Genomic DNA, 16,168 nt, shown 5'->3' with positions numbered 1-16,168 from the left:
CACTTACTTAATTTTAATGTCATCTTCACCTTATTGATGAGATGACATTAGACATGGATGTACTCTGGATTTTGTCTCATAGGCCACATTGCCCTTATGTAGATGTTAATATTTCTTTCATTCTTCCTTTCTTTCTATGGATTCAAGTAACTATCTCTAATATCCTAGTTGCATCCCTTGCACCAAGTCTTATGGTATCATGTGGCTGCCAGCTCCATCACTTGCTGCTGCCCACTTTTCTCCAGCTGCTACTATGGACATCCTTCAGCTGCTCTTCCATCTCCACTGGACTATGTTTGTCACTCTCAGCTCCTACAGTGGCCATCCTCAGCTGTCGCCTGCTACTCTAGAGGTGCATATACTGGCTGTGTTTTGCCCCAGCTTTTGTCCTCATCAGTTTCCAGCATCATCACGACTGCTGTCAGTCTGCATTTCTGCTGTCCCAACTCACACCTAACTCCTGGTCGCTTGCTGCACCCATTGAACTGCCTCCTCAACATCTTCAACACCTGTTCTACCTTCTTCAGCCGCTGCCCTGCTGATCTGCACTCAAAGAATAGCTACGCTTTGCTCAAGTTGCTAATCTGCAATTGGAGGACAGCTCTGCCCTTGAGCATCCTGTACACATTCATTCATGATTCAGTGCTCCTCATTCATTCAATTATCTTAATTCTTCCGTTTTGCATTATTGTTTGAGTTCATTGTGTTTCAATCATCATTGTTCAATGTACAGTCAGTGTTTTCTTTTGCAAGCCCTGGCATATCTCCTGATATCATGAATCACAAAGCATTAAGAAGAGAGAGCCCATGGCACCCTATCCAGATGGAAAACATGTAAATTTTGGGAATAATGGCCATCATGAAACATCATTATAAATGCCAAGGTCTTGCACCAAGAAATGTCTCCCATATGTTGTGATATTTGCTATATCATGTAAGGTCCTTGTAAGGGCCAAGGCCCACCTCCTCTACATTCAGAATCCTCGAATGCTCATGTATGGGCTTGGATGTGTCAAGCATCAATGTGGTTGAAATGTAGACAGCCATGATGCCATCAATAACATAAGACTTCTTGAAGACAGCTCCAGAATCTAGCGACTCTCCATGTGTAGTACAAGATCCTAATTAAGAAAGGTCTCTCTAAAAAATCTTGCTTCTATCCTCATTGATGAACCAATGTAGTTCTATATTGCAAACTCTAGAGTGGTCTAATAAATACACACCCCTCTTTTCACCAAGGGTTTGGTTTTCTGTTGCAGGGGACTTACCCATCTCGGTAACCTACCCATTTGTGCTACTCTCGCACTTGTCTCATCTACTCTTATAAAAGATCTTCTATGTATGACCTCATCTTATGTGATGTCATTATATAGATAGATCTTCTTCATGTAGTAAGAAGGCCATTTGTCAAAGAAGTACTACAGGGGATAGGAGAAAACGAGCCATTATTTATCAACGCTCTAGCAAAGCAGCCCAACATTATCCAACATTTGTGAACCTTTCAAGTCCATACCGACACATATGCCTGCATGAGCAAAACTCAAAAGCTTACCTTCAAGCTTCCAATCAAACTATCTATAAGCTTACAAGGACAAGCTAGAGGGCTTGGTAATTTGCGAATCTTTGTTCTAGGTCCTTATTGGCATGCTGTGTTGATGATTAATTATTAGCAAGCGTGTCCTTTCATAGACCAATTCTATCACTATAGCCAGCTTATTAAAAAAGCAAGGGAATTATGAACATTCGCAACATTGACAAGATGACACATCCAAAGACACACAACTTATTCCCTTGATATGTAAGCAACAACAGGCAACTATGCTACAAGTATATCATACATAAAAGGAAAACCATGCTAATAATTCCAAACTCCACCTTACCGTATGATGCCCAAGTATAAAGTTTACGGCATCAAGCTTTAGAAGCAGTTTCCCACTCATGTACCTACATTAAACACATACAGGAATAATTATACACTCAATTGGTACAATAGTCAAAGTGACTAAAACACGCGAAAAATCACCCTGCTGCCAGCTCTTGGAACAGGTTCAAAGTCTGCTCAATAACATCACTGGCCTGCATAAAGAAGATCAGTTACATCAACACATTGCACCTCTGGTCTGCCTAAAGCAGTACTGTTTTTGAAGATTGATATACAACACCTGACTGTAGCATTTCAGGTTTGTAGCTATTTTCCCCACAATAAAATTTAGCACTAGTAGATGGTCCTGTAGCCCTAACAGCTCTGATAGACGAGTGTAAAGTTGCTGCAAATTCACAGCACACACTGAGTACCTCAAGTTAGAGAAGAATCCATAAGGTGAGGAGGCTTAAAGCTAAATACCTGAAATAGAATTCCCATGTTACCTTTGAAGAGTGCATGGCTTGATCTCCAACATACACCTTGCGGAAATTTTGGAAGAAACATAGAATTGCCAAGTCCAGTTGCTGCTTGCTTCTTTGGGCATAACGCTGTAAACATTATGTACTGTCATTACATTTCCAACTCTGAACTGCTTAACACAAAATCTAAAATGAGGAACATGCCAGTAAGACAGCAGAATCTGGGTGTTACCTGAGAATGTGAGCCTGTGTCTGTAACTTGAATAAGTTGAAACACGCGAGCTGCTAGCTCTCCATCAATGACTTCTTGAGACTCTGTCCTGCACAAAAAAGTTTCAATGGTTAAATCATAAGAACAAAAAAACACAACCTTAGAATTGACCACCTGAGATTGAGCATTATTCATACCCGCTGCTGGAACTTTGTCTCCCCTTTATGATGGCCCCTATTATATGGACCAGCCAAGTCAGCTGCCCTTCCATCACACTAAGCTCCTCACTTCCCCCTGCTGGCGTTAATTTTGAAGCTTCCTACATATAAATGAGAATTCAGTGTAAGCTGTAAATAAGGAAAAAAGGCCCCGTTATAATTTGTTCATTGATTTACCGTGTATGATTGCAAGATTGGCTCCATAAGTTTGATTATATACATACTTGTCTTATCATACTGCAAGACATGTCAAAATAAACATACTTCCATTTAGTCCATACTTCACTTTACACGTGCTCTTTTTCTGCTCATGGACGAAATTGGAAGTTGGATGTTTAAACCTGGAAACGGCATAAGTATGGAAGACTGTCCAGTTGGTCTTGTAGGAGCTCCTCATTTTCCAAGGGATCCTCTGCAAGGTCGTTTTGCAGCACAGCCTGAACAAGTTTAAATAGTAAGCATACAGAAATCAAGCATCTTCTCCAACTAGTAAAGGAAGGATGACTTGATTCATGTTAACGTACCTGTACAGAATCAAACCTTGATGTGATGTAGGCTTCTGTGATCTTTGGAACATAACCATCCAGTAGTGTTGGAAAATTACTTTTCAAAAAGGGTACAGATGAGACTAGCCTTGACCAGAGGCCCAAAAGGTAATAAACACTGCTGCTGGCCCACTGCATTCATACACATACCACAATTAAACCAGAAGAACCAACCAAAATGATTCCACTCCACACAGACATTGTGTGTGCAGGCTTCAGAATCGGAGCCTGGGTTCTCTTACCTCATCTCAGATTGAGGTGCTCTCTTCTGACACATACTATATTTTAAGGTTTTGCCATTGATAAAACTATACGATGAACCATTGATTATTTTCCATTCTTGTTTTTATGGCCAATTTCTGCCTAGAAAGCTTTTGAGGATCAAGCACATAGTCCTCACTCTTCACAGGCTCCTATTCAATATGAATATCTTTCCAAAACTGGGCACATCATGATAGACAATTACAAGCCAATTAAGCAATTTGAACTTCTATGTGCAGTCTACTGGTCAAAGTACCATCAGCTCTCCCAGCTTTTCCTAATCCTTTGAATTCAAATTTCAGAACCTTGGGGTGCCCTAACAACTCTCAAAGTTGGAGGTGATCTTTGCTATGTCACAAAACTGGCAAAAGTTAAAGCTATAGCTCTCTCTGAGCTACTTTCTTTACTTGGATAAGTTAAGCACTCTCTCTTCCTGGACACTCTCTTGATAAATATCTGAAACACATTTAAAGTTAATAATGCTCTTAATGCAGTGGTTTCCAAATTACATTGGAATGCACCTTGTCCAATAACCTAATCTGCACCAGATTTGGCTGCTGTGTTAAGATAAAATTCAGAAGGGACAGACAGTTACGTAAGCTCATGCACTGATGTGCATAGATGTGTGCACAAAAACACACGTGCACATGTGCGCATATGTGGATGAAGATATTCTTTTCTGTTGTGTGTTACAGGAAGAGGGAGAGACAAACAGACAGATGGAAGGACAGACAGATGGAGAGAAACTCAGGATGCTAACCTGCCAAGACAGCAAAGATTTGATCGTGAACTCTGCAACTAGACGAATCCATTCAGCATAACTTTCAACACTGACAAGCTCATTCAGCTGCAAATTTAGAGCATTCACATCAGGCAGGCTATTAATGAGCATTGATTATAGCATTTCAAAAAGAATAGACACAATACCTGAAAATTTATTTTAAGCCGATCCAAGAGGCGACAATACTCATGATAGTTCTCATGATCACCAAGACCTAAAAATATCATAGATGAGACACACAATTCTGAGACATAATTATAGTTCTTCAGTAGAGACTTCCTTACCTTGTGCATTCTGGAGAATATCTTTGGTACCATTCATCAAATGAGTGAGAAACCGGGTGCGCTCAGTCTCGCCAGCAAACAAAGACCTTCGGACTGATGCAAGCCTTACCAGACACTCTAATGCCTGTCCATGTAAGGTGTGGAAACAAAACTGCTATAAACTTAACATTTATCCAAATTTTCTTAATGAGAAAATCTAATCTGCAACAAAACAAAGACACCACCCAAATTCCAAAAACAAGCTTGCACTTTGGTTGAGCTAAAATATCATCAGTACATTTCAGAAGTGTGGACCTCCTTCCTGACAAAATGAACATGTGCATGTATATAAGACCACCTGCTTGGCACAATAAGTGGTCCCTTGCTAACACATTGTATAAGCCAAGCAACCATCATCAGCACTGATAATGTGGCAAGTGGTAAACCTGATGCAGCAGGCAGACAAGAGGTCCAACAGCCGCAGGCAGGTAGCCCCATAGGCACACAAGCCAGACAGACAACTGCCAGCTCAAACTGCCACAGGACCGGCTTGGTGAGCAGCAAGAAAATGAGCTGAAAACCTTAAGGCTTACAGTATAAACAGGCTACCTGACTTCACTCCTTGAAATTGTATTGAGGCTTTGTACTGCCACACCCACATTGTACCAAGCACTTGCACTCTCAGATTTCAAGATTCAGACTACAGATTCCGTTATTTACAGCAGATTCTCCCCTTCTGTATCGTATTTCATCCATCCTTGAATGCAGAGATGTCCTTATGTTTTTGCAGATACTCACTTTGTACTTCAGCATATTAAGCATTCACTTAATGATTCTCTTTTTAGCCAACTTGCCAGTTCTGCTGTTTTCTCTAGGTTTTGGCTCTGTGCTAGACTTGATAACAGAGTAAAGTATCAAAAAATGCAAACAGAAACCAGATATTCCATGGGAGGAGAGAGATATATATTCCATGTTATGGGGAGATTATTGTACCTCATGCCAACATGATATCCAAGAGGAGCTTCAGTTGATGCTAGTAAATCAAAGACACCACCACCTGTTGACGATTCACTTGTACAGTATTCTAAGAGTGACAGTTGCAATGGGGGTAAGGCTGATGGCATTGAGTCTGCAGATGATGAGATGGATGTGGATGAAGATCTCAATACTGATGAGGCTTGACTCGAGTCTTGTATCGATAGTATGATTAGAGTTTTCAGTTTGGGATTCATTGTCATTTGAAGCTTGATATCATTTAGTACTATGTGATACCTTTCATAATTCATGTGACAAGCCACATGTGTCGGGATAAAGGCCCTTTATTCACCTCCGTGTATAGTACACATGTATTATATAGTTGTACATGTGAATGCACCCTTACGAGCCCTAAGTATAAATACATCTTATTCTTTGTGTAACAACACATTGTTGGTACACCCAAAATCAAATCATACTCTCTCTCTCTCTGAGTCACTCTCACTCACCTGCTCACTCCTCGAGCTGCTGCTTACCCCTCCAGCTGCTAACATCTCCGACGACTGGTATCAGAACATTGGTTGTGCGCACTTCCCGAGACCATAGGCATTAGCTGCCAGTTGCAAGACTAACAAGCGACATGCAGCACGCGAACAAGTTGAGCAGAAGACGGGCTCATGACTAGGCAGCGTGGTCCAGCAGGGAGCAGGCAGGTGCACGTGCCGCATGCAGGTCAATGAGTGGGCAAGACTAACAAGCGACATGCAGCACGCGAACAGGTTGAGCAGAAGACGGGCTCGTGACTAGGCAGCGTGGTCCAGCAGGGAGCAGGCAGGTGCACGTGCCGCATGCAGGTCAATGAGTGGACCAGCTGCTGTCGACGCTGGTCAGCACAAGGACTGACCTGCATCACAACTAGGCGATGGCAGCTGACGGGGTCTAGCACGTGGCGAGATGGGCAACGGAACGAGACAGGCAACGAACGAGACAGAGTCCAGCATGTGGTGAGGAGATGCAAGCGGCACGGTCACAACACGACGGGACGGTTGGTCAGCAGAACCCCCCCCCCCCCCTTTCGGGTCATTTTTTTTCAAATAGAAATTTCCTTAATTTCTCTCATTTCCCTCCTTTGATGAGAGTTCGCACATGGAAGCACAGGTCTCACACTTGTGCAAATTTGAGCCCAAAAATTTGGGGCTTTTCCCAGATTTGATCACGTTTGTGCCTGACAGTGACATTCGTGTCAGAAATTGCAGACATTGTGTGTGTTGACCTCAATCAAATTGGGGATTTTGCCAAATTTGTCGGAATTTCGTTCATTCGAGTAAAATTTTCTAACATTGGACCTGGAAAAACTGGGGTTTTTCATGTATTGATGAAATTTTGCTCAGCTCAGTCAGATTGGCTAACATTTATGTAGTGTTGGACCTGGAATTTTGGCATTTTGTGCAGAATTTGGTAAATTTCTGCAGTATTTGCCATGTGCTGGCTGGTTTATGTAAAAACAGCATAGATTTATTACTGTTCGGGCAAGAACAGCAATGTATTTGCTGGTTCAGCTTGTGCTTCTGTAGTTCAGTGCATTTACTCTTGTGTTCGTAATAAAAATGGCTGCAACTTCTTCCAGTTCTAATATTAAGAGTTTGATGGAAATCAAAAGGTTTGATGGCCAGGGGCTTTGACCTTTGAAAAGACCATATGTAGGGCATATTGTTCTTAAAGGACTGTGAGGATGCTTTATAGGAAGATAAACCCACACAAATGTCTGATGCAGATTGGGCCAGAGTTAACAAAAACATTGTGGCCTACATAAAGATGGGTGTCACTGATGACATTTGACAAACATTACGAGTTTAGATACTGGTTATGCAATATGGGAGAAGCTTAAAACTACCTATCACATCACCAAACATGTTAATCACATGCATTTAATGCGCAAGTTCGTGAATATGCAACTAGATGAGTCCAAGCCTACAGCTTAGCACTTGAGCATTTACTGGCATTTTAAATCAGCTCAAGGATACAAATTTGGATTTTGATGATAAGTTGAGGGCAATCTTTCTGATCATGGCATTGCCTAATTCTTGGGAGACCTTGGTATTTTCTCTCAGCAATAGATATGATGGTGTGAGGGGTTCAATCTTGAATGAAGAAATTAGACATAAGATTTGGATTTTGATGATAAGTTGAGGGCAATCTTTCTAATCATGACATTGCCTAATTCTTGGGAGACCTTGGTATTTTCTCTCAGCAATAACCCCAATCTATCATATGATGGTGTGAGGGGTTCAATCTTGAATGAAGAAATTAGATGTAAGTCTAGTGGAGAAGGCAGCAACTCAACTTATAATGTTAGAGGCAAGGCTGAAAAGAAAAATGAAAATGTTGGACAGAGAAACAGAACCAAAAGCAAAGGAAAGAAAGAGAGTGACATAACTTGCTATCAATGTGGTCGAAAGGGCCACATTGTAGGTACTACAAGAAGGGACAAGAGAGAAAGAAGAATGCATGAGACAAAAAGAAGAAAGAGGATAAAACACATGCATCTAAAGCAGCCAAAGACAAGGAAAAGACCAATATGGCCTCCAGCGTAGTCACAGAAGAGCTCTCGGATACAGAGGCTGATATAATATGTGCAGTTGATTGTGATGCCCTTGTATGTCACTTGCCAAATATACAGATTACCAAGGCTGATGTGATTGATGCACTTTTGTCACTTGATGATGGTGTCACTCAAACTTGGATTGTAGACTCTAGTGCCTCTTTCCATGTAACTCCTTGCTTGGAGTGTTTCGCTATGCACAATGCAGGTATTATGGAAAAGTATACCTTGGAAATAACCATACTTGCAGCATTGATGGGATTGGCACTGTACACTTGTCTTTAGATAATGAGCAAGAGCTAGTGTTGAAAGATGTCAGATATGTGTCTGCCATCAACAAGAGTTCACTATCTTCTGGTCAGCTTGACTTGCATGGTTAAACTACACTGTTTGGTGGTGATTTGTGGAAATTGAAAAAGGGCTCCATGCTAATTGCAAAATGAACCAAGAAGGGCACTTTGTATTGTTTCCGCTGTAAATCTTTGACTGGCAAGTTTCTTGCAATTGCTGAAATTGGCTGTCATTTGGAGTTGTGGAATAAGAGATTGCGCCATATGAGCCAGAAAGGAATTGATGTCCTTATCTCTTTGAAGAGAGTTGATGAAAAAGACTCTAAACTTGACTTTTGTAATGAGTGTCAATTTAGAAAGCAAATGAAATTTTCCTTTTACTCTCGTGTCTCTCGTAAGTCCAATGTCTCGGACTTAGTGCATTCTGATGTATGTAGTATGCCCCTCAAGTCATTGGGTGGTGCTACATATTTTGTTTCTTTTATTGATAATTGTTCCAGGAAGATTTGGGTTTATCTATTGAAAAAGAAAAGTGAAGTGTTTGCTGTTTTTAAAACTTTTCATGCTTTGTGACCACTCAAACAAGTAGAAAGCTAAAATGCTTGAGAACCGATAACCCTTCTTCAAATGGGGTGGTTGAAATATACAATAGGATTTTACGTGAAAGAGTGCAGTGCATGCTGTCCACTACTAATCTCCCTTATGAATTTTGGGAAGAGGCACTTAAAACCACAGTTCACATTTGCAACCGCTCTCCAAGCAGGTCCTTAAATAATAGAATCCCTGAGGAGGTTTGGTTTGGCAAATCGGCCTCATATGACCACTTACGAATATTCAATTGTGATGTTTTTGTGCATGTTGAAGATGAGCTAAGAAACAAACTTCACCCAAAATCCACCAAAGGTATTTTCATGGGCTATGGTGATGAGGGTGAATTTGGCTACAAAGTGTGGTTACCTTAGTCCAAGAAAATTATTTGCACCCGTAATGTTGTGTTTAATGAGGCAAAATTGCTCAAAGGTACTTTAGCCTCTAATGAAGATATGAAAAATGTAAAATTTCAAAATTTGCAGCCACCTATTACTTTAAATGATGAGCCTCATAATGTTATACCACAAGCTGAAACTAATGATCAACCAGTTATTTTTTAGCCAAATGATGATGGACAGTAAATAGAAGCACAAGGAGGTCATGGACCGCAAGGTAGGCTTACTGATTATAAAAATGCAGGTGTTGGTAATGAAAATGAAGGTGTTGTACAGCATGAACAGCATGTTGAAAATGTCAAAAGATGACGTACCAACGAGACAGTAGGGTTGGTGAGGAGGAATACGGAGTGAACTCGACAAACATGGAGAAGAGAAGAGAAGAAAGAAGAAACTCTAATGAATGAAATGAGAAGTTCCGAATCATGAAGTGAATGTGATATAAGGGAACAAGGGTGCCGTAGCACAAGGAAGATGATGAAGACAGCCACAAACCACGAACCACAATGTCCTCCTGAAGGGGTGTGAGGGTAGTGGAGAAGCTGGAGAGAAGAGGTGACGGACTGAATGAATCAGCCGTAGTGAATGAATGAGAGAGTGGCCTATAAATAGACACAAACAGTCTAAGATGGCGCCCCTTTTTGGGGCTGCAAACCCTAAATACAAAACGCAAAAATGCAAACTGCGGGTGAAGGGTTTCTCAACACCCCCTCTCAGGCCCAAAAAGAGGAACAAGAGAAGAGTGAGGTGGAGATGGAATGCTACATGCTGAAGAATGCTCATGCAGCAAGTGCCACTTGGACAATGTTCCTCGTGGGGAAATTGTTGACTTGCCCAAGAGCCCGAGTACAAAGATGATGAAAACATGCAATGCATAGCAGGAATGTCGGACTTTGTGTGGTGTTGAGAACCATAAGGATATGTCCGTACTCGATCTCGAGAGGTGGCTCCATGCTAACCAAGTGACCAAGGTAAGAAGAGAAGAGAAGAAAAAAGATGTAGAGGATCCCTAAGATCCAAGATGTCCACCGGAAAGGGAACCTGCGGTAAAGACTAGTAGACAGAGTGAACTAGAGAACCCGAAACACAACCTTGGGAGAGAAGCCACCAGCTCTGTGCATCCATGCTGGAAGGAATACGAAGGCGGTTGAACCTCCGAGGTCCCGATCTAGGTGGTACCTGAAGATCCTGGGTATCAGTAGAAGAGATGACTGGTCGAAAACAGCCACCCCAAGAAAGTAGAGGATGGGTGAAGAACTTCATGTGGAGTAGGTTCCCCCTCTGAGATGGGAGGTGGAGGGGCCCCCGCTGAAGTCGAAGAAGAAGTAAATGCCCCTTCTGAGAGCAAAGAAATAAAATCCCCCTTTGAATCCCCCTCTGAAGTAGATAGCGAATCCAAAAACTCATGGATCACGGACTCCAAAATGTCTAATGACAAAGAAAGTGTCGTCGGTCGTGCTGAAGAAGGTATCTGGGGTGCCGAAGACCTCCCAGAGGTAGCCTCTCGAACCTGAGTAGTCGAGGGTGGGGAAGGGTGGGGCTCAAAATGAGCAAGAGGTGGGCAACAGTCGTTGTCTCTCAGTGGAGCAAACTGGGTAGCCAAAGAAAAGAAAGGAGTCGAGCAACCACTGTCTCTTGAAGGAGCGGACTGACGAGGAGACGGTATCAAACAATCACTCTCTCTCAATAGAGTGGACTGCAAATCCATAGGTCGTGGAAGCCACTGTACCTGAAAATAAGTGGGAGAAGACTGCTGCTAGCATTGCGACAATATCCAGGAGGTCGTAGCGCCAATCCATCCTCCACATGCTCGAAAGGACTTAGTGCGCATCGGATTCGTCCTATTGCCTTGAGCATAGTACTCTGATAGCTGATGTAGAATGATCTCTGTGGCCCAGAAAGGAGAGATGACACAAGGAGTGCCTGGTGGAAGACCCATATACTCCGGGGGGGTGGGGAGCAAGGGTCGAAGTCGACAAGTATTGGTGGTGTGTCCGGTGATGCCACAATAGAAGCACCTAATAGTCTGGTCATCTATTGGTAAAGAAGCCATGGATACCAATGTGCCTTGTTGAAGAAGGAAGAGGTCAGCTACCATGAACTACGAACCGCAATGTCCGCCTCAAGGGATGTAAGGGCAGTATGAAACACAAACCGTAATGTCTACCTCAAGGGGTGGAAGGGCAGTGGAAGGGCTGGAAGTCCGCTGCCTGTGGGAGGAGGATGCGACCAGCACAAAGAGATTGCAACCAGTAGAAAAACGCAGGTGAGGAGAGAGAAAGACTAAAAACGCAAGCAGGACGACCTGCAGGAAAGAGAAAGACTAAAAACGTAGGCAACAGGTGAGAGAAAGACTAAAAACGCAGGAAAAAAACAGCACAACAATCAGTATGCTGAAAACAGCCCTCTATCACGCACAACCATGAGCACCTTGGGGTATCATTTTCCATAGCTATGTTGTGAAGCTCATGATCATGTGTGGAATACTCCAAATCTGTCCATCTGCACCAGATCTGTCCAGTTCAGCCATCAGCTCCAAATCTGTCCATCTCAGTCATCTGCTGTTTCCAGCCTGAGCGCAACCCTGAACGCAATCCAGCGCGCAATCCCACACGCAATCCTGCACGCAGCCCAAGGAGCTGCTGTTTTGGAAGAGCTGCTGCTGTTTTCAGCTCTGCCTGCCATTTTCTCAGTTCTGCCCGCCAATTTCTGCAAACCCGAAAAAGTGCAGAAACCCTAAATTTCAAATTTGGGGTTTTCTTGAAATTTCTGGAATTTCCAATCTATGTTAGCCATCTCTTCTCGAATCTCGGCTCGTGTTGCCCAAAAATTTGGGGCTTTTGCTAATTTTTGCTCCCAGAGTTCGAACTGACAACTAAGTTGAAGAAATTTCTCAATTTCTTGGACACTCCCACCAAAAAGTTGGGGCTTTTGCTGCCCAATTGGAGGCCCTTTGTGCAAATTGTTACCAAACTCGTAGACATTGCGTAATTTCTTCCACATTAGCTCAAGAAAATTTGGGGCTTTTCAGTTTTTTGGATCCGGCATGCATCACGAGGCAAATTTCAGCTGCTGTTCACTACTCACATGCATCCCGATGCAACATTTCTGCAGAAATTCCAACTGCAAGATACAAATTTCTTCAATTTCTTTGAAATTTTAGAAAGAAATTTAGAGCTTTTGCCCAACATGCGCTCCAAGGCAAGCAACAAGCAATACAACAGCATTAAATTGCTGTTATAGTCAGATTGGGCAAAGAATTTTGAGAAAATTCAATAAATTTTGGTAAGAATCAACAGTTAGTTGTTGTATTTGGTACTTTTGTGGGCACACATTTCGAGGCAGATGTGGTACAGCAGTATAGTGTTGTAATTTACTAGCTGAGTGCTGATTTGGGTGGCATTTGTGTGGTAGTTTGGTACTTGTTTCTTAATCCCGTGGGCGATTTTGATACTTTGAGGAGTATACTCTATACTTCAGCATTGAAGTATTTGGCTGCAAATTTTTGTCTATCATTAACGGCATGGCACATCAAGGGAATAATGATCAGAGCAACATCCTTGGTGTCCTCACTCAGGAGGTCAAACTTAATGGCTCAAACTACCCACTGTGGAGTTTTATGGTACGTAATCTTCTTGTGGCGAAGGACTTGTGGGACGTTACAAGTGATTTGCAGCGACCAGAAGGTCTTGCACCTCTGACACCTCAGCGTATCGCTCAAGGACCGGTTGTTGGTGCTGCTACTGGTGGTATTGGTGCTCCTATTGCTGCTGCCCCTCCTCTCCCTCCTACCGAGGATCAAAGGAAATGGGACTCAAAAGATGCACAGGCACTTTCTTTGATTGCCTTGTCAGTAAAAAGGGCAATTATTCCACGCATTCGGTCTTGTAAGACCTCAAAATCAGCATGGGATGTACTTGAGCATATGTTTGTAGCACGCAATAAGGCCAAGATATCCTATCTCCACAGAGAGTTGGCCAATATGACCATGGATGAAGGTGATAGCATGACAGAGCACCTTTCTCATATACAGGATTTGCATGAGCAGCTACTCAATGTTGATGAGATCATTCAGGATACTGAATTGGTAAACATCACACTGAACTCTCTTCCAAAGTCATATCTTGGTTTCTACACCTCTTTGATGTTGTCTTTGAGGAGGGGACAGCAGCCCCTTATATATGTGGAGTTGGAACGCCTCTTGCTACAAGAGGAACAGACTCAAAAGGATGTGGCATTGCGTTCAGGTGATGTAGCTATGCTTTCCAAATTCAAAGGCAAAGGAAAAGCCAAGCAAAATGTAAAAAATCAGCAAAAGGGTGATGTTGGACAACCATCAAATAAGGTTGTCCAAGACACAGAAAAGACTAAAAAGAACGAGAAATGCCATTATTGCAAGAAGCCCAGTCACTATATCGATGAATGCAGAAAGAGATTGGCCAAAGAGAAGAAAAAGAATGGTAGGACAGCAGACTTAATACAGCAAGCTGTTGCTACACCATATGCTCCTGAACAGCAGGGTGTCTATGATGGTTTGCCACATGCAATGGAAGAAGCAGTACAGCATGAAAGGGCTGCTGTAAATGCAGCCAAAACAGTCCCAAGAAGGTTGTTACAGACTCTCCAAGAGAGTAAAATGGATGCTCCTATACCTCAACGCACTAGAAGGGCTGCCAGAAATGCAACAAATGATGCAGGGGGGGCACATTTGATTGATTTTACAAAAGTAGATGATTGTGATGAGCATGTGTTTATGAGCTCACTATTGGATGATGATGAGCCTACTTCCTTGGACGAAGCTCAGCAAGATGTACATTGGATGCAGACCATGCAGGATGAGTTAGACTCTATTACCACTAACTTTACATGGGATATTGTGGATTTACCACCTGGTAAGAAGACCATTGGCACAAAATGGGTTTTTAAACTCAGTCACAAGGCTGATGGTACAATTGACAAGTACAAAGCACGGTTGGTAGCAAAAGGCTATGCACAGAAGAAGGGCATAGATTATGAAGAAACTTTTGCTCCTACATCCCGTATGAGTATGGTCAGATGTGTGATTGCTATGCTTGCAAATTATGTCTAGAAAGTACATCAATTGGACATTAAGACAGCATTCTTGAATGGGGATTTGCATGAGGATGTTTGTGTCACAACCTCCAGGGTTTGTGGTTAAGGGGAAAGAGCACATGATATGCAAGTTGTATAAAGCTCTTTATGGTCTCAAACAGGCTCCTCATGCATGGTACTCCAAAATTGATGCTTATTTGGCTAGCAAAGGGTTCAAAAATAGTCCAGCTGCTTCCACTCTATACATTAATAATGGGGGGGGAAGACTTACTGATTATCATTCTTTATGTAGATGACATGCTGCTCACTAGACCTACAGAAGAAAAAATTGCAAATTTCAACGCTAAATTAAAACATGCATTTGCTATGTCAAATATGGGCTGCCTACACTATTATTTGGGGATTCAATTCACCCAAAATCAGCATGGTATCATCATGTCACAATCACAATATGTGAATAAGCTATAACATAGGTTTAGTACGCAAGATTACAAACCTATGTGCACTCCTATGGAGCCACGCTTAAAGCTATCTATGCATGATGGTGAAGAGATGTCTGATGTTGCAATTTACACCCAAGCTGTTGGCTGTCTTATTATTCTTTGCAACACACGCCCTGACATTCAGTATGCAGTATCTCACGTGAGTAGGTATATACATAGCCCACGGGCCATACATTGGCAAGCTATTAAGCGGATCTTCAAATATTTGCAAGGTACTCAGTCACATGCAATATTATTTCCTAAGGGGGAGACTTGCACAAACAGGCTTATAGTGATTCAAATTGGGCTGGTGATGCAGACGCTAGGTAGTCTACTGGTGGACACTGTTTCTTTCTAGACCGTTCATGCATTTCATGGCTAAGCAAGAAACAGCCTACAATGGCTACCTCGTCTTGTGAGGCTAAATACAAGGCAGCCTTCAATGGCAACAGTGGAATGTGTATGGTTGCACAGATTGTTGGTTGATCTACATTTACCATTGGAGGGTCCTACACCCATTCTTTCTGATAGTCAAAGTGCTAACGAAATCCTGTGTTGCATACTCGCATGAAACACATAGAGGTACATTACCATTGTGTCAGAGAGAGATGCTATGCAGGAGAGATCAGCTTGATGTATGTACCCACACAGAAAAATGTTGCTGACATTTTCACCAAGGCACTACCACGCGAGAAGTTTGAGGCTTTTCGAAAGTCCTTAAACTTGTTACCCTTTGGTGATTGATCATCCTTTTACTCCATCACATTGGCACTGCAGGGGGGGTGTTAGAATTTGCTGATTCTATGGGCAGCGCCCAATGTAATTTGTGTGGTGTGGACACTTATTAAAGTGTCAATGTAAGGTGTATACACCTAGTGACTTAGAAACTTAAAGTAGTGACACTAGGCTCTAGAGTAAAATAAACCTAACTCTAGTTAGTTGGTGGAAGGCTGGTTAGGTCAACCCTTAACCTAAAGATAAGTTGTACTTTCACTCTATCTTTCATTCAAGCAAGTACACTCTTCTCTTTTTGCTTGAGCTCACTCTCTTGCTGACATTGTCTCTCCTCTCTCTCTCCATAGCTCGCTGCCATTTTCCAATAGTACAGGCAAGACCAGTTGCCAAAGGGTATGCACAG

General features: G+C 42.3%; 1 protein-coding gene across 2 annotated transcripts in view; it reads right to left on the bottom strand.

Annotated features, from left to right (window-relative positions):
- Window positions 1-16,168, bottom strand: part of LOC148024576 (ARM repeat superfamily protein) — a 70,458-nt gene that overhangs the window by 19,130 nt on the left and 35,160 nt on the right. For both annotated transcript variants that reach the window (XM_087694197.1, XM_087694198.1), the window contains exons 9-20: window positions 4,644-4,767; window positions 4,506-4,573; window positions 4,339-4,425; window positions 3,297-3,449; window positions 3,114-3,209; window positions 2,950-3,009; window positions 2,752-2,873; window positions 2,576-2,663; window positions 2,368-2,472; window positions 2,163-2,267; window positions 2,024-2,076; window positions 1,881-1,944 (exon numbers count right to left, since the gene is read on the bottom strand). In XM_087694197.1, the coding sequence (XP_087550323.1) occupies window positions 1,881-1,944; window positions 2,024-2,076; window positions 2,163-2,267; window positions 2,368-2,472; window positions 2,576-2,663; window positions 2,752-2,873; window positions 2,950-3,009; window positions 3,114-3,209; window positions 3,297-3,449; window positions 4,339-4,425; window positions 4,506-4,573; window positions 4,644-4,767 (1,125 nt within the window). The remainder of the gene's footprint in view (window positions 1-1,880; window positions 1,945-2,023; window positions 2,077-2,162; window positions 2,268-2,367; window positions 2,473-2,575; window positions 2,664-2,751; window positions 2,874-2,949; window positions 3,010-3,113; window positions 3,210-3,296; window positions 3,450-4,338; window positions 4,426-4,505; window positions 4,574-4,643; window positions 4,768-16,168) is intronic.

This window comes from Lygodium microphyllum, chromosome 15 (genome assembly GCF_053477565.2).
Source record: "Lygodium microphyllum isolate KBCC chromosome 15, Lygodium_microphyllum_v1.1.10, whole genome shotgun sequence".
NCBI lineage: Eukaryota > Viridiplantae > Streptophyta > Polypodiopsida > Schizaeales > Lygodiaceae > Lygodium > Lygodium microphyllum.
This window is presented reverse-complemented; position numbering and strand designations above follow the sequence as displayed.